Source organism: Biomphalaria glabrata, chromosome 7, assembly GCF_947242115.1.
Source record: "Biomphalaria glabrata chromosome 7, xgBioGlab47.1, whole genome shotgun sequence".
Classification (NCBI taxonomy): domain Eukaryota; kingdom Metazoa; phylum Mollusca; class Gastropoda; family Planorbidae; genus Biomphalaria; species Biomphalaria glabrata.
The window spans coordinates 45,459,208-45,480,450 of record NC_074717.1 but is presented as its reverse complement, the minus strand read 5'-3'; the positions used below and the strand labels follow the sequence as shown (position 1 = coordinate 45,480,450).

General features: G+C 33.9%; 1 protein-coding gene across 3 annotated transcripts; it reads left to right on the top strand.

The window, feature by feature from the left end:
* The first annotated feature begins 814 nt into the window (after positions 1–814).
* On the top strand, positions 815–21,017 carry LOC106079252 (thymidine kinase 2, mitochondrial-like). Of its 3 annotated transcripts, XR_008778888.1 has the most exons (10): positions 6,444–6,769; positions 9,685–9,759; positions 11,121–11,174; positions 11,964–12,053; positions 13,749–13,822; positions 13,981–14,069; positions 14,791–14,870; positions 16,121–16,204; positions 17,619–18,896; positions 19,032–21,017. XR_008778888.1 is itself a non-coding variant. In XM_056035422.1 (9 exons), exons 1-9 carry the CDS (start codon positions 1,040–1,042, stop codon positions 17,742–17,744), a joined length of 684 nt encoding a protein of 227 aa, XP_055891397.1. In that variant the 5' UTR covers positions 815–1,039; the 3' UTR covers positions 17,745–21,017. The 3 variants fall into 3 exon arrangements, 2 of the variants coding, with proteins under 2 accessions (XP_055891397.1, XP_055891396.1); XM_056035422.1 differs by lacking the exon at positions 6,444–6,769 and adding an exon at positions 815–1,049 and having other exon boundaries at positions 9,683–9,759; positions 17,619–21,017; XM_056035421.1 differs by having other exon boundaries at positions 17,619–21,017.
* The last annotated feature ends 226 nt before the right edge of the window (positions 21,018–21,243 follow it).

Sequence of the window (21,243 nt, the reverse complement as noted above, 5' to 3'; positions counted from 1 at the left end):
ATCTTATTCGTGGAATACTTTTTTTTTACTTTGTATAACATCTTGGACTCTGGAAAACTCCTTATAGATCTACTTTTAGCTGATAGCCGAGCTTCACTACAGTTGAAATAGTTGACAAATGATTTTTGACCGCACATTTTTTCACATCCTTCAATGGTAGGCCCACATAGCATCGCCCCCCCCCCCGACACTAACTTTTTTTGCCCAAGTACTTTAGTAGAAGTTCTTTTTTTTTTTTCAGTTGTAGTCCTAAAAAATAAAAACACGATTAGGCCTATTTTAAACTATATCCTCTTCCCGTTCGTAAGGGAAAATTGTATTCGCAATTTGGTCCCTTCTCACACATGCATGAACTATTGCTTTATTTCGTCAAATAAGTTAGACCAATAGATTTAGAATTTACACCCAGACTTCTTTTTTGAAGTAACGTCTGTATTTTATAAGATAAGATAAAATGCACATTAAGCGCACTCAAATTATTTTCCCCGTAAACTTCGGGCAGGAGTTTGTTTTTCTTGGCTTCCCAACTCGAGGAAGTAAGGAAATCTGAATCCCAAAAAAACGTCTAAGCCTTATATTAATTACTTTTTTGGGGGGGCTATACCCAGTACAGGATTTACCTATTGGCCCCCTGAAATGGTTACTTGGAAATTGTCAATCATTTTGAAGAAAGAGCAAAGGAAAAATTGCTATACAAGTGGCGCCACATCTTCAACAGCTTAGGGCCTTATCTGCCATGGCTATATATAATATACCCATTCGTAGGAAATTAAAACTTCCACACTTCATCGGGAATTCCCGCAATCACTTCAAATGTTTCTGTGTATTCAGTAAGAAAGTGAATAAATAAATAGACCATAAATAGACTAAAGACGTAGATCTACAAGTCGTGCATAAACATTTATTGGCGTCTTTATGTAGAAATTATCCGGACTGTAATAGAAGAATTAGATTGTGCGGCTCACTGGAAAGACATTATAAAAATAATTTAATTTATAGAGCGCTGTTAACAAACCAGGGTTCATAGTCAATTTCATGAATGATTTTCCTATTTTCCAGGTTTTTTAAGGTAGAATTTTAGATTTTCAAGGTATGCATCGCACCATAGCAAGCAATATAGGCCTATATGTATATATATTTACATACAGATGACCTAAATATGTAAAAAGAACAATATATGTGTTTAGTACTGAAAAAAAAGTATTTAAATATATATATATATATATATATATATTTATATTATATATATTTATATATATGTATTTATATTCTTCATATATCAAGGTGACTCTTGATCTAATATATATATATATATATATATATATATATATATATATATATATATATATATATATATATATATATATACATGGGCGTAGCCAGGATTTTTTTTCGGGGAGGGTTTTGGGGGAGGGGATTCCCCCTGACCCCCCCCCCCCCGCGGAAAAAAATTATATATATATATATATATATATATATATATATATATATATATATATATATATATATATATATGTGTGTGTGTGTGTGTGTGTGCGTGTGTACATAATTAATCTTTATTACATTCTGACCCTTTCGGAAGACGTTTATTGTTTCTTGTAGACTCCCCGCCCTTGCTATCAAGGTGGTCTGGGGGAGTTGGCAGCGCTCCCTAATCGCGGGGCGAAGCCCCGCCGCCGAGCACTATTTCTGGTATTGAAAGCCAACAAAATGCATATTCTGAGGTATCTACAGTGCATTATATTGCTATTAAAAAGTTTTATTTCAAAAACCTAATGTGCTATTCTTACTGACTTCGACCCTCGCGCGCCGTTCCTAACCCTAACCCTATTTTGCGTAATTCATTTTGTGTGAGAACATGTCCCGCAAAACCTCATGCGACGCTCTGTCACAACCTTACTAAGGATTCGACTCCCAGTTCGGCATATGATTTCTTTGATTTAGACCCGATCTCTATGACTGACTCCTAAAATCTGTCTTAGCCATCTTTGTTGAGACACATTTAATGATTTTCAATTTCGGCAGAAGGCTTTTCACACTTTATTAATGGAGCCCAAGCCACTGGTAGAAATTTGTAACCTTTCTTGACTACGATCTTGGAATTACATGCCTGTATTTCGCTTTAGATTTTATATCGAAAAGGAAAGTAATTTCATCAAATCATCTGTTGAGGGGTTTTAAACTAAGAAATCTCTGGAGTTTTTTTGTTTTGTTTTTAATTCGAAACCCCATTTAGCTACGATGATAGAATTTGGTGACTGTAGTTTGCTTTAAAATAATATTGAAGAGAGAGGTTTTCAACTCTAAACGCTCTGTAGGGGAATTTTAAACTCAAAACCATCTGGAGGGGTTTTAAACTTTAAAGAAAAAGCCATCTGGAGGAGGGGGATTTAAACTCAAAACCCCTTTGGCTACGCTCATAGATTTTATAGTGTGTAATTTGCTTTTTTTTTATATTGAAGAGGTACTTTTTAGCTTCAAACCCCAACTGGAGGGGGGGGGGGTTAAACTCAAAACCCCTTTGGCTACGCTCATAGAATTTTGAGTGTGTAATTTGCTTTTTTTATATTGAAGATGGGGTTTATCGTAAATTTTGGAGGGGGTTTTAAAATCAAAATCAACTGTGCTGTTGGAATTTGGGGATTGTTGTTTGAATTTTTTTGTTTTGTTTTATAGAAGAGGGGGATTTAACTGCAAAAACCTCTGGTAGGGGTAGGGGGTTTAAAATTTCAAAACCCCCTATAGGGGGTTTTAAACTCAAAGCCCCCTGGTAGAGGGATTTGTATCTCAAAACACCCTGATAGGGGTTTTTAAAATCTCAAAACCCCCTGGTAAGGGGATTTAAACTAAAAACCCCCTGGTAGAGGGTTTTTAACTCAAAACTGCCTCGGCTGTGCTGTGGTAAGTGATGATTTAGTATTAAAATCTCACCTAAAATAAACAAAATCAAAGCCCCCTGGTAGAGGGATTTGTATCTCAAAACCCCTCTGATAGGGTTTTTTTAAATCTCAAAACCCCCTGGTATGAGGATTTAAACTCAAAACCCCCTGGTAGAGGGTTTTTAACTCAAAATTGCTTCGGCTGTGCTGTGGTAAGTGATGATTTAGTATTAAAATCTCACCTAAAATAAACAAAATGTAAGCAAAAATCAGTCACTTAATTCCGTCCCCCCCCCCCTTGCGGGGGGGGGGGATTTCATTTCGGGGGGGGGGGGTTGAACCCCAAGAACCCCCCCCCTGGCTACGCCCATGTATATATATAGGCCTATATATGTGTGTGTGTGTGTGTGTCCCGTTCGTTTGTGTGATAGATTGTAAATATGTTGCCAACATCCCACTTAGAACAGAAACAATGTCATCAGCTGTGGTATGTCCACAGAAAATGTAATAAAAGTTATCTTTTAATCAAGTAACAACTTGACTGTCACCCCAAAACCTCAAACAACCTTTTTATTAAAGCACATTACAAATGGTTGCTATTCCTTTTTTTTTTTTTAAATAAGAAACATTCTTAGAGATGCCTTCATAATGTGTAGGCCCTACTCTCTGTGATGGAAATGTACATTAAATTCTTAGTTCCTATATGTGTACCCTATCTCATAGATACTAGAGTCATGGTGGACATTTGGGGTAGGCCCCTTAATGTTTTATTCTTGTATTAACTGAACTTAAATCCTCATCATAAACAGAGCTTGTAATATAGGCCCTATAGGTATGTTTAATTGACATTTGCTTACTAAATAATGGCTTTTGGAGGGGGGTACGTATTAAACCTATTTGTAGTTTTTTTTTCCACTAGATCTATGTAGTTTACCTGGCTTTTAAAATAACTTTTACAGACTTTTAACAGCTGTGTGCGAAATATTTTCAGTAAATCTACAGTAGATCTAGACTCTTGATCTAGCCTAATTAAGTCACTAAAATTCGCGGACTTTTCACGGCTTCACGGGGTTAGTAATTATATCTTCACTAGATTCTATAATAGAGTCTAGATCTAATTTAAGTCACTAAATCCGGCCGCGGACTTTTTTGCGGCTGTGTGCGAATTATCTTCACTGAATATACCGTAAATCTAAACTCTAGAACTAAGTCACTAAATTCGCGGACTTTCCACGGCTATGTGCAAATTAGCGTCACCAGATTCTAGTGATTTAGAGTAAATGTAGAATCTAGCGTATTTTTAGAGTAATCTATACATTAGAATTTTTAGATGTATCGAGATAATTACATTTACTAAAATTCACGGAGCGTTCAGGTTATGTGCAAATTATCTTCACTAGATCTAACCATTAGTATAGTTCCATGATCTTACTTAGATAAAACTCTAGATATGCTACTATATTACTAGATCTAGCTTTATCTAGATGATTTACGGACTTTCCACGCGAAGTCTCTCTTTCTAGTGTTACAAGGTGCTGAGGGAGGGCCGGAGGTGTGTAGCCTGGTCGTGTGGTTTGCGCGCTGGACTGTCGTTCAGATTTATCGATGGTCCAGGGTTCAAACCCTGCCCGCTCCTATCCCCCATCGTCCTGCGGGAGGTTTGGACTAGGAAGTAATTATCTTCAACTCTGAAGGAACATCCGAAACATGTAAAACATTTTACAAACATTAGGCTGATAATTGCTCTAATTATAATTAATGCCGGTGAAATGCTCGCTTGATGTAAGTGAATAAAACGAAGGTTACTACAGTGATAAATAGCGAAAATAAACACCAGGTATCGGGAGGGAAAAAAACTCAAGGTCCAGTTTTAAAATTCATGTTTTTTTTCGCAGTTTTTTACGAAATTCAATGCTTTTTCAAGGTCTTGAATTTAATAATGAAATTCAAGGTGTTTTCCATGTTTTCAAGGTGGTTACGAACCCTGGACAAACATATGTAGGCTCAAGGCGCTGTGATAACATTACAAACATATTCACGACAGCTATAATGACAAACTAATCTAAAAAAGTTTTGAACGGATAGGTCTTAATGTTCTTCTTGAATGTAGTGAAGCATGCTGTCTGTCTGAGATCAATGGGGAGACTCCGAGAGAGCTTCAAACCTTTGGTCCGTGTACTGGAAAAGCCTGCAAACCGTAACTTTTGAGGGATAAACGAGCGCAGTGTTCTCTGCGGGACATATGGAGTGATCAGTTCACTAAGGTATTAGGACATTTCTTTATTGTAGATGCACTGACGACAAAGTGTGGCCACCTTGTAGTCCATTCTTGCTTTCACAGGAAGAAGCCAATGGAGTGTGGGCAAGAGAGCAGTAGCAGAATCTTGTCTTGTTTTAATAATAATAATAATCTTTATTGTCCGTATGGAAATTTGTCTTACAATTTGTGCATTACACCAAACAAAAAACATTATAACTATAAGAAACCAAAGTGTACATTCACACCAGACGCACTCATAATTTACATGTGACAAAGTTTATACCAGATTGTTCTTATTTAATGATTTGATTGCCAGGGGATTCCGTAGGACAATTCATGCAACTTTGTTCAGAATTCGGTGCAGTTTGGCGATTTTGTCATCAGGTATACCTGCTAGCAGTGTGTTGCAGTTGTCAAGAGGGAGAGCATGAATGCTATAGCTAGCCTTTTTTTTTGTTGACTCCGTCGTCTATTATGGTCGGATTTGTTTGTTTTACGATTGGTGAATGAGGCTAACATCCTACTCTCTAGTTCCAATCTGTAGTCAGCGTTCAAGATTCGCAAGCATAGCCTATAAGAATGTGGCCATGACCAGGGAGTGCATCCATGGGCGCCCGCTGGGGGGGGGGGTGCAAGGGGGTGCACTTGCACTCCCCCTGCATTCTGGGCAGCCAAATTATAGCCATTTTTAGAAGAGAGTAGTATAAAACCTTTAACAATTTGATATGTACCATAGTGGCATCCATGTGGTCCTTCGGTGGCCCTACCGGCCCATTTGGGTAACAGCCCACCGGGCATTTGCCCGATTGCCCATATAGCCAGTCCGCCCCTGTCTGTAATATATAAGATAATATAGCCATTTTTGCATTTTTTGTACCACCAGATCAATCAAAATCTAATTAAGAACGTAACAAGTAGTGCTTCTACTAGTGTACAGTTGTAATATAAACTAGCTTTGGCTTATCGGGAATTTTGCCTATTATAGTTTGCTTACGCCTAAGCGAAGGCCGGCCCTGCACTATGTGACTCGTATCCACGTGTCAATCTAGCCGTACATGTAAATTAAAGACTTGTCATTGGTTTTACATGTTGATTAGGGCAATACGTGAACGTTCCATGTTTTAACGGCACCAGGAAAGAAATAGTACTTGGATCTCTAAGAATTCGTCCTAACTTTTGGAATAAAACATTCACCTTTAATATCACTTTCACTATCTGAAGTTGGCAGCTAATCATGGAATTGCTTCGCGGAAAATAGATCTATATATAGACTCTAGGTCACTATTTACTATTTATTTCTATTTACTGAAAATAAAACTACGTAAGCCATGCGCACATTATGAAGTCTTGTCTGCTGTTTGTTAAGTCAGCATTTAGACCTAGATCTATTCTAACTTCAATACAAGAGGCATTCTTTTTTGAAAAACCATTCACTTTCATTTATAAAAGGACACTTTCTACATCTGCGAATTTATATTCAAATTCAAGTAAAACAAAGTCTCAATCGCCATCAAAATCAATGTCACTCATTGACCCAATGGCATCATCACAACATCTAGATTCTTGCCAAAGTGAAATTCTAATTGATGAATTAAAAGAACGACTTTCCAATACAAAACATAAATTTGTGGTAAATATATAGACCTATAGACATCTATAGACTTTACATTAGACTTTACGTCTTTAGTTAGACTTAATATTTATTTTGACTAGACTCTAGACTTAGTCTTAAACTTAAACTTATTTTTTTTTAAAACTATAATTATAATGAGTTAGAGTGTTGAACAGATAATATTACTAGATCTATATTATAATTATATATTACTTATATTAGATTATATCTAAGACTTAATCTCAGTAATTTAATAACTAGTAGCCTGAATCTACACAACTTATTTAATAATTAATTATAATTATAAATTCTATAACTTAGACTTAGTCTGTCAGTAGATTTTATAACTTATAATAACAATGAATCTGGTTATAATCTAATTAGTCTTATAAGTCTTATAAGTTATGTAGTTCTATTTATAATTTATGTTTATTTATAATTTATAGGCCTATATAATTTTTTTTTTTTTTTAAATTTGGTCTATACAGAAATTGGATTTAAGTCTATCTAATATATATTTATTTATTTATTTATTTATTTACCAAATACCATAGGAGATCTCTTTCACTATCAAACATATTCACATGAAATTTCGTGAACAGGTTCCTTTTACCTCTTTGGTGCTCACTAAGATGCAAATTTCGACAGACTTGTGATCTAAATGCAATTTGTGAAAAACAGCAAGCTTTCTATTAAACCTTAGTATTTTATTTACAGTATTTCCTCAAAATGCCACAGTCCTTATATAAAGTGTTTATAGATGTAACACAAAAATGAGATTTCCTCTATTTTTAAAGCTTATTTTCTTTCTTTTTCATTTAGTCGACTTAATTTTCCTTAAACATCATTTCCTCGTCTGTTTTTTAGACACAATCTAACTAAAATACAAGACTTAGCCTAACAGCACCAAAAAGATAAATCACATTTTATCGATTACAATTAATAAAGCAGCCTAACAGCATCAAAAAGATAAATCACATTTTATCGATTACAATTAATAAAGCAGCCTAACAGCATCAAAAAGATAAAGCACATTTTATCGATTACAATTAATAAAGCAGCCTAACAGCATCAAAAAAGATAAATCACATTTTATCGATTACAATTAATAAAACAGCATCAAAAAGATAAAGCACATTTTATCGATTACAATTAATAAAACAGCATCAAAAAGATAAAGCACATTTTATTGATTACAATTAATAAAACAGCACCAAAAAGATAAAGCACATTTTATTGATTACAATTAATAAAACAGCACCAAAAAGAAAAAGCACATTTTATCGATTACAATTAATAAAACAGCATCAAAAAGATAAAGCACATTGTATTGATTACAATTAATAAAACAGCACCAAAAAGATAAAGCACATTTTATTGATTACAATTAATAAAACAGCACCAAAAAGATAAAGCACATTTTATCAATTACAATTAATAAAGTCTAATTGATATTTTCTTTTTTTTAGAGGACACAATGCCAAAATAAATGTAGTGTGGGGAACAGGAAGGGGGAATTCGATGGGGGCCTTTGGAAAATACATCTCTTACCCTCTAGGCCTGAAACTGATGGTCTAAAGCATATATTGCTTGCCTTATCTGGCCTTTGATTAAAGGATGCAAAACAGAAAAAAAAAGATAAAACTAACCAAAGGTGCTATATCTAGAATTCAAAAGCTGAAAAGTGTGTGGCAAGGGGCTAATCAATTAGAGAAAGCTAAAAAAGAACAAAGCTAGGGGCTGTGTTACTTGAATCTAAATTTGCTAGGGGCTGTCATTGTAATAAAAAAGGGCTGAAAAGTGTGAAAGTGTGTGGAATGGTGCGGTTGAAAAGCAACATGGAGTATTAACTATTTTGATATTGAATTGAGAAGCTGAAGAGAAGTCAAAGATTGTATGTAGGACTAACTTTTTTTCTGTTAAGGGCAGTGGGGTGGGAGAGAGGAAGGTAAAAGTGATATTGCCAACGAAAGCATGTGTGTATTTTGAGAGGGGTTATAAAGTGGATCTCGGGCACGACATGGCCTAAATTGTGCTGATGTGCCTAAACTCAAAACTCAAACTAAAGTGGATCATTTTCAAATCAAATCAGAAGTCTGCATCAGAGACATTGTGATATGCTCGTTGAAAAAAAAAACAGCAAGGGGGTTCCAGAGAGAGTGAGAGAGAGAGAGAAGGAAAGAGAGCAGGCTATTTCATTTCATTGTAACAGATACAATAATTCACGGGCTAAAATGTATGTTAGGGTGTCACAGATGCAATTATAAATTTATTTGTATATTTCACATTCAAAAAGCTTATGTGTAAATAGAAATATAAACCCTTGACTGAGCCTCAGGAATTACCCCACAAATCTAGACCCTTGACAGCACCTCAGGTTTTACCCAAGACGTAATTATGATGTTGCAAATCTATTGGTTGATTTGAAAATAAATAAAGACATTTTTTTAAAAGAGTTAGCGCCAGAGAATTGAGGAGGGAAAAAGAAGGCCAGTCGATGAAATAATTCCATAGTAGATAGTCACGTTTCTAAGTGCTCTGATTTAAAGCCTTTGTAATATTTTTTTATGCTGTTGATCTGTAACTTGTACATAAGCTGTACTTACGTTTTATATTTAAATAAAGTTCCAGAGTTGTGTTTTAACAAAGAATCTTTTATTGTGCATTCTAGATCGTCATTTATTCAACTATTTTAATTCAAGTAAAATCCCCGGCATCACAACACATTATGACATCGTGTGTGTTGTGACAATCTAGCTTAGCTGGTGTGTAATGCTAGTAATTATGGAAATATAGATTTAATCACAGTTCTAGATCTATTTAGATGTCTAATCTATATAGATTAAAAATTAAAGATCTATATTATATTACATTTTAATTTTTTTTTTTTAATTTTTGTTTGAGCAATTTATTTTTTTGAATTTTATCAACAGGTCTGTGTTGAAGGAAACATTGGTTGTGGAAAGACAACTCTGCTAGACTACTTCAAGAAAACTAAAAACTGTGAGGTACGGTAGCCACAGAATAATTATTTGAATAACCAAATAAATAACGGGTGTGAAGCTGAGTTAGAGCTAATGTCAATTAAATCAAGTCTTTCAAGATCAAATCACAGTGGCAGAAAGTTGTAAACAGAATTACTGAGTATCCCTGTTTCCTTTGAGTTGTAGAAAAAATACCAACATTCCTTGGTGAGAGAGAGAGATTACAACATTGTTAGCTGGTTTCCTTAGAATTAGGAAATAGTGGGATTCGGCAGTGCAATTAAACAGTGCTCCCCCCGCATGCACCCCAACAAACAAACACAGCCAGCTACCCTTGACAATAACTATGCATAGAGCTCATTGCCCATCATCCCCCTTTCATTGTTTTCTATTTAAAAAAACAAATAAATAAAATCTAGGTTTCACACTTGATTGCTTTGGCCTGGTAACATAGTGCCAAGCCACTAAGTTATTTGTTAAAGTTATTTGAGGATTTGTTAAATCATCAATGGTGGCAGTAAAACTGAATTATATATGTAAGTGATACAAGTTTCAAGAGAGCTCACAGCAACTGCATTAGTTGGTAATGTTTTTCCCATCTATGCTTTTGAGTGATACATGGCTCTGTGGCAAAAACTGAAATAGCTTTGCCCGTCACCACCTTCACCAATCACTTAGTCTTTTGAACCCTTGGGGCACCAGACAAGATCTGTTGACCATCTTTCTCCATTCCTCTCTGTCTTTTGGCTTGGGTAGAATCTCTTTCAACGACAGGCCCGTCCATTCTTTTATGTTGTCTGTCTGCATCTTTTTCTCTTTCTTGGTACTGTTCCCTGAAAGAATATTTTTTATTAGTTTTTTTTTATTTTTTTTTTACAGTATTTAAGCAGGTCATCATGGGGCTCAATTGCAAATGTAATCCTGTTTCTAATATCTTTATTTGTAATGCGGTCTTTGCATGTTATACTTGGAATCTTTCTGTAGCATCTCAATTTCATTGATAGGATCTTCCTCTCTAGCTCTGCAGTCAGTGTCCAAGATTTGGAAGCATATTGTTAATATTTGATATGTAAGTTATAGCCCTTGGTCTTTGTGAGTTATGCGTCTTTTGTTGTGAACATGTTCTTCCTGCCTAAGATGGCGTCCTGTGTTGATGATTAAAAGTGTTCGGCCCAACTACGACAATAGTTGCCTTAATTCTTCAGGACATACTTAACACATATCATAAGAATGTGGCCATTACCAAGGAGTGCATCACTCCAATTTTAGTATGGAGGGTTATGCCTTTGTCTTTCCAGATTGTTTTCAGTTTTGCAAGTGCTGCTGTGGACTTTGCAATTCTGGCTTTATATGTAGGAAACAATAAATATTCTTTTTACTTTCAGATCCTGGCTGAGCCTGTAGACAAATGGAGGAATATTGATGGACATAATGCTTTGGTAAGACAACATTCACTGCACATTAGATACAGAATAGAAGATTGAAGTCATTTTTGTATAAGGACTTATTGTTAGATGGTAAATTTAGAAGATAAGTCTTAGACTAGACCTTCTAGACCTTAGAATCTGAGTTAATTATTGTGATGAAATTATTAAATATCTTTAATAGACTAAACTAGAACAAACACAAAAGAGAGCAGTGAGATTTATAACACATTTGATTAAGAGTAACACCTTAAGTAAAATCAATAAATTTACAGACACTTCAAGATAGAAGAATAAAAAGTATAGTATCCCAGTAGCAATAATACATAAAACACCGAACAATAATTTACAAATAGAAAAAAAAACCTAATAAAACTCAGAAAGACACAAAGATATAGGCACATTTCTTATTTCATATGCTAGGACAAATTCATACAAGTGCTCCTTTTTCCCTAGTGCTTTAGAGCATGGATGGGTTGCCTGAATTAGCCAGGAAAACTGACTTAGCAGAGTTTAAGCCACTCATTTACATGCATGACTAGAGACATGTGATAAAAGTGAAGAACAAGACTAAATGTATTCTTTCATTTTAATAAGCTTTAAATTAGTCCAAGAAAAACATGAAATTTTAATAACTGCCAGGCTACATTGTAATTCTACCCTCAGTTTTGGATGAACAATTAAAAAAGCACACGTTTGGCAGACAAGTGATGTGCATATTTCATTATTTATATGTGTCTTAGCTAGACTTAGAGTACCGGTAATTGTTTATTTAAACCTAACTTTATATAACTCTGTCTACAGGAACTGATGTATAAGGACCCACATCGATGGGGCATGACTCTACAGACCTATGTACAACTTACAATGCTCCAGGCACACACCAAAGTTCAGGTATGGTCACTACACTGAAAGCGCTTTAGCATTAGTTTTATTGTCAGCTATTCGGCTAAGGAGAAAATGTTTAACAGCAGCAGTAAATATATTAATGTTCCATGAAATTTTATATCTTACTAATCATCAGTCCAATAGAAACTTTTCTTGCAATGCCACACCCTTTACAATAGATGACTATACAATAGATGACTTTACAATAGATGACTTTACAATAGATGACTATACAAGAGTGCTAAGAATCAGTAAGAAAAAGAGCCAAGAGTGTGGAGAACTTGAAGTGAATGTTATCAATAGTTCAAATAAAAAAAGCATCATAGCCAAAAAGCATATAATTTCTTAAACAAGAAAAACTTACAGACACACAACAAAACTTAATATTGTCAACCTTGTTGAAATCAAATGGAATCAATTCACTATAGCCACATATTTAACATTGCATTTTGTAAAGTGCATTCTTCATGCTATAGTCTAGGCCCTACTTAGTGGGCAATGGGCCAGTTTCTCTTGTATACTATTAAGTAGGATATAGCATGAGGTTTAAATACAAATAAACTGAAGTTAGATATTAATTTTTCTCCTATAAAAGCAGTGGCTCCTTTTTTTTTTAAAATTATAATTATTATCACTTGTAATCAAACTGAATTTCCATTTGATTGGACCATTAAAATTTATCTTATCTAATGAAGGTAATATATCTTTACATTTGTTTTTCTTAGGTTGTTACATTTTGTTGCTTTAAATAACGTGGAAGCTAATTGAGAGAAACTAGGCCGACCATTTTGTCATAGCATTTATACACATACAATGTAGAGATGGGGTAAAATGAATTGGACTGTAATATTGTAAAAAATGTATAGTCTAGCTAGGAATAAATCCTTTTAGATTTTATAATAAGCTCCAAAAGTAAGTTGAAAAGAGCTGGGAGAGAATGTATCCTTCCCACGCTCCTTTGGATGTTCTAAAACTTTCTCCAATTTGGTTGTTCAGAAGTACTGAGCTATTTGGTCTAGGGCTTTAATAATAATAATAATACTTTAAAAATAATCTTGAGATAAATTATTAATCCTTCCTATTACACCAAACAAAACATTATAACTATAGAAAACAAAATATACATTCCCACCAGATTGACTAAAACTTACATGTGAAATGTTTGTATCAGATAGTTGAATTGTATTTAATGATTTGATTGCTAGGTGAACAAAGAGTTTTTGTGTCTGTTTGTCTTTGTAATCAATGTCGTGTATCTCTGTTGTGATGGTAAAATCACAAGATGCTAACTCAGAAGGTGTTTTTTTTTTATTTCTAAAGTCTTTTTACCTTTTCTATGAATGTTTTTCGCAAACAGTTGCCCTAATTGGGCATGTTTTTCTAGCAATGATCATTTATAAGATTTTATGAAGTTTATTTTAATGTTTAATCTCAGATTGAGTAAAATACGAATAAATAAAATCAATATCAAAATAGCAGTATCGAAATAAACTTGAGGTACTTAATTTTTTTTAATAGGTTTAATAGCTGCCTGTAGATTTCAAATATAGAGTTCTGGTATGTCAGTATTTTTACTAGCAAAAATATTTTATAAGTCTGCTGTTTTTGTTTTAGTGTGCCTGAAATTTTTTAAATAAATTTAAAACAGTTTGTCAGGGGGTGTTTCTTGAATAATTTTTTTTTTTTGGCTGTCTACTTTAGGAATACCCAGTGAAATTGATGGAGAGGTCACTTTATAGTGCTAAATATTGTTTTGTGGAAAATCTTTATAAAAGGTACTTTGTAATCTCTGTTTATGTACATTTATTTTAGAAAATTATGTAACTTTAAATAGTTAGATATATTTCTTTGTGAACTGATAGATCACAATGTATGTTATTTTTGTTTGTTATATCGAAGATCACGATGTATATTGCTTCTCTGTTTCCCGCAGTGGCAAGATGGCTGACATAGACTTCATTGTTCTAACTGAATGGTTCAATTGGATTATCCAGACACAAAATGTGAAAGTTGATCTATTTGGTAATCTATTTATCAATGCCTTCTTTTTGCTTTATTTAATGCACCCTCCCCCTTCCCTCTACATAGAAAGTTTAAAAAAAAACCCAGAAAAAACTAAAATGTGAAGGCCACATCTTTGAGGATGTGTAAGGTAGAACTTTACCACTTAATTGCAGCACAACTGCTAATTGCCTCTGACTTTCTTAGTAAATTTTACTTAAACCCAAGGTGAAAATTAACTGACCAAGATTGAATCATGTACATTTCTTTTAATTAAAAGTCTTTTACTTCTTATTCTACTGTTATCTCTATACACATGTACTGAATTTTATCTGTCTTTTGTGAAAACAATTTTAAATTTGAAAACCTAACTGACGAATCTAGAGTTCAGTTGTTGAGACATTCCGCTAAAAAGTTTTGCTTCTGTTCTCTGACAAAATTTGACCAAAAAAAAGTTTACTTTCATTAACCCTTAAGGCCCGTGTGGTAGTTTAGCTTCCATTGTTTATGCACTCATTGTTAAACAGCTCAGCACTTTAAGGGTTAAGTGGTAGGGAAATACAAAAAAAGGCAAATTACTTGCTAGTAGAACAGAAAGTTTATTGATCTTTAGAGTTTCAATTAAACTTTAAGGTAATTTAATTTTTCTTTAAAATATTGTATGTTGACATATTTTTTTATTGGACTCGCACTCATTTAAATCTCTATTGGATTATCAATTGTTTATATTCTCTATCACCAGTGTATCTGAGAACTGATCCTGAAGTTCTCTTCTCAAGGATTAAACAACGGCATCGTGAAGAAGAAATGGGAATTCCATTAGTAAGTAATTTTTTGTTTCCAAATAAAACTCTAAAATCTGTCTATTCAATCTTATCTACCAACAAAGAAATTGTTTCTGTGTTCAAGAATTTTTTAATATTTTAGATGTTTTAATTTTTACTTAAAAATGTGAGAAATATGTGTACGAAGTGTAAAGCTGCCTCATCTATAGAGTTCATGTAAATCCATTGCTATATTGTTCATTTTACTATATTGTTACGTCTCTCCTACTATCCAGGCTCTCTTCAAACTGCACCACATGACACAACGAACTTAACGAACCTTACAACTCAGGGCTCCAAAGTATCAGTCAGTTTAATTTCAAATACATCGCAATTGGCAACAACATTAACACTGTCTTTACAAAAACCTAGTCTTGCTCCGCCTGACTTCACACACCGTGCTGGTTCTCGCCTCGTACTGGTCACATTGCAAAGTAACCTGAAGTGAAGTGATTCTGACACACTCGCTCCTATATAGTGTCTCTACTGGCCTCGAACCTTCTTGACCACTCCATTTGATCACTTTCGCTGTGACTTGTGTGCGTACCGAACTGGCGTGTACTGTCACTGGTCACAGTTGACCGCTTGTCCTGCGCTGGACTGTGGCGATTTGGGTAGGCTAAAAACACACAGCACTACCCCCATCTGTGTCACCACCAGGTTTACAACAATATGTATGGGTGATCATAACACAGAGAGTGGCTGGGCTTGCTGGTAATGTGGTATGCACTCTGGACTCTCCCTGAAAGCTCCCAGGCTTAAACACTGCCTCTGGCCATCCTCTGCCATTTGAAACATGTAAAACAAACAAAACACAGTCTGTATGGGTGAAACATGAGTTTCTTTTAGGCTTACAAATAATTGAAACATGAGTTATTTTAGGCTTATAAATAATTGAAACATGAATTATTTAAGGCTTACAAATAATTGAAACATGAGTTACTTTTAGGCTTCACAATAATTGAAACATGAGTTTCTTTTAGATTAAATTATTTAGTCTAAATTGTTAAACAAAAGATTATTTTATTCATTATTCATAGCCTTGTGCTGATCTGAGTAATCGCAGTAGCATTAGAAACAGGGCCTATGTAATGACATGAATGTTCACAAGATTATTTTATGCTGCAACAAATCATTCCTCCTTTTTATGAATGGGTCGAACTTAATTTGGTCTGTTATTTAAAACACAAAAATTTATTTTTAGAAGAAACTTTGTCACTAAAATTATCTCCATATCATTGTGTTTAGGAATACTTGAAGGATCTCCACCAGCTTCATGAAGATTGGTTTATCCATAAGAAAATTGGAACCACAAAAGATGTAGAAGTTTTGGTAAGTCAATAACAAGGAAACAATGTTCTATTAACTCTTTCTCTCCTAACAGACGATACCAACGTTGATTTCACCAGTATGTGGTAAATAATTACGGAGAGAAAGAGTTAAGTACTGACAGTTTCAGATTTTAAATTCAATCTCAAATCAACATCTTGGTGAAATCAAAATGATGTAGATGTAACCTACTGGTTACCAATTAATGTAACATTTCTATGACATCGTGTATTTCTGGATGTTACCTTGGGTTCTTGACGTGTGTAGTTTTGTGTTCTTATAACTCAGTGAAGCTTGAATCGTACTTTGACCACAAAAGAGAGTATAAATCCATGGGAAACACTTGAGTCGGCAGACAATATTTATTACACAAAATAAATAACTTGATGTAGGTCATTCCAGCCATAAGTTGCTAGTAACAAAGTTGCACATAATTACAACATGCATATCATGAACAATATGCAAATAGTGAAAAAATGCTAAGTCCAGCAAACACATTGAATCGTAAAATACATTCTCTCTCTCTCTCTCTTGAACTTAAGAAAATGACTACCAAAAACTTCCTCGTCCTCCCCAGAAATTTAGAGTTTTTTTCTCCTGCTCTCGGCTTGGTTTTCAGAGCTTGATTATAACTCATTAACATGTCACAATGAGCTGTGACAGTAGACTTAAAAAAAACCAACAATAATTTATAAAGTAAATATCATTTTTTCTCATGATTTTTTAATTCTTTAATTTTATGGATCTTCTTATCATGTATATTTATTAGAATTAGATTATTTGACATAGATTCTAATAATAGAACACTGTATTGGCAAGTAATGATCTAGTTACTAACAGTTTGTGCCCACAGAAAATACATTTGATATAAGTACAATTTTATTCTCCAAATGACTCCTTGATATTATTTGAATTCCCTCCAAATTTAAAGAAGGCCAATCATACATGTGTTGGAGAGTATGCATCAAGATTTAAAACAAAAGTTTAGATTTAGGTCACCAGAGAGTATAGTCTCTGTAGATATTTTCTTATCTAAAGTAATAAAACTTAGCAAACAAGTCTTCCGTGGTGAACTATTTAATTGATAATATTAAGCACTCTGTGGGAAGTGTGGTCAAGAGGCTAAGTGCGCTTGAACTTGGCTTGGCCTGGCTACCTATGAAAGGGGCTCCAGGTTTGACATCCGACTCAAGCAGAGTTGTGTTTACTGAGCGCCTAAAGGCAGCATGGAAAACCTTCTCCCAGATTGGACCATAGCTCTCAGAGCAAGCTATAAGCATAGCACGAAAGTAGCGCTATACAAAAGTTATAATTTTTTTTTTTATTTCATTAGGTATAGGTAATCTCTGTAATTCTCTTCAATTATTTTGTCATAAAAATTTTAAAGGCTTTAAATTAATCAGTGTTATGTTTACAGGTTATAGATGCCAACAGCTCTTTGGAAGACATGGAAATAGCATATGAGAAGCACAGAGAAAAAATTTTACCTTTCATTTCTTCCTCGTCTCTCCCAGTTGAAACATTGGAGGGACTTGGCCATTAGATCAGCCGAGTCTGTCACTCTCTAGTCTCTGAACTGAAACTGGCTCAAGTATCTAGATCAGAGATAACAGCACACTGGTCTGCATGCTCTCCAGAAAGATTTATTTTGAGAGGGATTTCATGATGCCAGTGTCTAAACAACACTCAGAATGGAAATAGAAGCATTTGAAAAAAATGGTTCCATTCTAACATGAATTATAAGTAGAGTTTTATATGAATATTGATTGCGGAGCTCTACAAGTATTAGCCAACTCCTACAAAAAGTAAACATCAAACTTGTCTACCAAGAGCAGAGATAAAATATGTTTGGAATTTTGTTCAAATGTTCATAAACATATTATGTGGTCAACATGATGATCTGTTATACTTTACTCTGTGCTGTAGTAAAAACCACTAAAAACTCCACTTGAATCCGCAAGATTTGGTCTGCTCCTGTATCTCACAAGATTAAAATATTCTAGAAATGAATTGAAAATTTATTGCAAAAAGTTTTGCTTTCTATCAAATGTTATTTTCAACCATATATATTTCACATGTTTAAAGTGGTGTATACAAGTACACTCAACCATTGTACATACTCCATCCAACAAGATGACCAATATGCACTAGCACTTGTATACCCAAAGGTATCTTTGTCTTTCATAGCCAACTGAAACGTTTTATTTTCAAAATGATCTAATGAGAATTAAAACACGTAATCCGTCATGTTTTACACAAAATCTTTTACACAACTCTGGATTTACATCCAATTGTATTTTTATTTTGGATCACAACTTTGCTAATGTAGGCTTTGGGAAAACTTTATCCTTTGCTTTTAGCACAATGTACTCCCACAGATTGTTTACAGTAGGTTGGGAAAATATCATGCGTCGCCCTTCCCTACTGATTCATTTAGCCAAGTGAAACTTGGTTGTCCAAGGTGTTAATAGCGTTACAGCAGCTTTACCCTTGCCTTTGGAATGTCAAACAGTTCTGAAGCCATTTTGCATTTTCCGTCTATTTGTAAAATCTCTTTTGATTCTCTTCAATTAAAGTTTAAAAAAAAACAAAAAACTTGATTCTTTTTAAGTCTCCACAGTAAATGATCTCATATTTTGTTTTATTAAAAATTATTTTTTGTGTGTATTATATTATGAGACTATGTTGGGGTAAGGTTACAAATGGTCTAAATTATATTATGAGACTATGTTGGTGTAAGGTTACAAATGGTCTAAATTATATTATGAGACTATGTTGGTGTAAGGTTACAAATGGTCTAAATTATATTATGAGACTATGTTGGTGTAAGGTTACAAATGGTCTAAATTAAATTATGACTGTGTTTTTGGTGTAATGTTGAAAATGTTCTTAATAAAAATTGTCTCTGTGTTCCAAATGCATTTGTGTTGGACAAGGCTGTGATATTTAATTATCTATGGCCAGATTTTTTAATGCAATAAGTTTATCTTAAGTGCCACAATTTTCATTTCATTGCAATAAGAAAAATGGATCCATGTTGATTAGAAGAAATTTGTGCAAATCCAGACCAATATTAGCTTATGCATCTTTTATTGAGGAACTGCTCAACTCAAAAAATTAGAGCTCTTTTTTTTCAAAGTCTCATTAGAACCTAAAAACCAATGACTTTCTAGAGTTGAAGTCTATAATTAACATGTGTGAATAGATTGACACATGATACAAATACTTAATGATCATCTTTGAAGGAACATCTGTAATTTATAAGTCTCCATTGTTATTTTGATACAGTCGAGTTTCATCAGTTTCTGAGGATGTAGTGTGGCTAATTCAACCAATAAAAATGTAATGTCCATGATGGTTTATTTTAATCTAGTTAGAATGTGGCTACTTTCACTTCTAAGGAATATCAGAGGAGTTGTCTCCATTTGGACTAGGCCTTTGAATTCAGCTTTGGGATTGTCATAGAATGCAACTTATTTCTGTTTATTTTTGTGGATTACAATATTTATTGCAGAATTAATCTCTGATTTACCCTTCCCTATCAGTTAGGACATGAGAGAGAGTTATGATTAGAGAGTAATTAGACTACAATAAGTAGCAGAATGTGACAGTATAAGTAAATTCATTAGATTGGAAATGGAAAGATTCTATATTATAAATCAGTTCACAATGACTCCTGTTATTTTTTTGTTTGCCACCATGCCAAGAATTAAGTTTCACTATTCAATATTTATTAACCAGTTTCAATTATGGTAAGAGACAATAAATGAAACAGTACCTTATAAGTTTTTCAAATTTTCCCTTTTTATGCCTGTTGGTCCAGTGGGGAATTTTTTGTTTTCCAGTTCTGGTTGACGTTTGTTTTTATTGATAAATTCTTGAACTTTTTACAAAATAACACAATCATGTACTAGCAAGTTAGTCACACACACAGGGACGGTCTTTTGTGGGTGTCATTCCTTGGGAAAAATGCCAATCCTACGCTTTCATGTAATAAAATGTAATAATCAGGCGAATTTTCACCTTTATTGGAAGTTCCAATACTTAATTTACTTTTAAAGTAAAGTTGATTTGATCGCAATTTTGTACTTAGTAAAGATTGAATAAAATTCAAAGTCAATTTTTTTTCTAATACAAAATTTTAATTTTTACGTATTATCCTTATCACAACCCAGACTAGGCCCCGCGCAATCAGTTTCGCATAGGGCCCCGCAATTGTTAGATCCGTCCCTGCACACACACATTATGTTGCCAACATTAACTCTCCCATTCACTCAGATTATTATCCTTAATTTTTTAACCGGCTTTGTTGGATACAAATGAGGATCTCAGTTCACTTCCTGTGTAATCATCAGAAATTGTGAATGTCGTAGCATCCATCCAACTATTGAATGATACCAAATGTCTTTTACATCTTGCTTTCTCAGAAGGGTTTTATATGTATGAATACTAAATATATAATTCATTTTTAAGCCCAAAAGTGAAAGCTTGTTAAAGACCATAGATGGTCGTGTGGTATACACATTGGACTGATGTCATGAATTCATGGGTTCAATGCCTGCCTGCTGTCATCCCCTGTCGTACTGTGGGAGGTTTAGGCTAGGATGTAATTATCTTCAGAAACTGAAGGAACAACCGAAATATTTTACAAACAAGTAGTGAGATTGGATCCATTAACCTCTATATTCAACATAAATAATAAACCTGATTTTAACAATTTTTGACATCTTGTTTAAAAAATGGTTTACACATATTTGCATAAATTACGCAGAGTGTATTTTGAAAATAAAAAAGTATGCTATTAAAGGATCAAAAAGTCTTTGTTTCTATTTTGAGCAAATTGAAGACAAAAGTCAAATTAAATTCTCTTTAGCGGATCAAAGTGTAAAACCTGATCTGCCTTTTTTTTTCTACTTTCGGCAGAAGTCAAAATGTTGACCAGTTGCGCAACTATATTCATGATGGAAATGGGACTTCAAAAGACCTTTTAGATTTTGAAATCCAAAAGAGACAGCCAGCACAAAAAAAACAACAACAGCATT

Bases quoted from the DNA above. Each gene is read 5' to 3' on its own strand.
- LOC106079252 (XM_056035421.1), top strand. From the start codon at position 6,479: ATGAAGTCTTGTCTGCTGTTTGTTAAGTCAGCATTTAGACCTAGATCT. The intron at 9,760-11,120 runs GTACGGTAGCCA...TTTTACTTTCAG, and splicing joins AGAAAACTAAAAACTGTGAG to ATCCTGGCTGAGCCTGTAGA. The intron at 12,054-13,748 runs GTATGGTCACTA...TGTCTACTTTAG, and splicing joins AGGCACACACCAAAGTTCAG to GAATACCCAGTGAAATTGAT.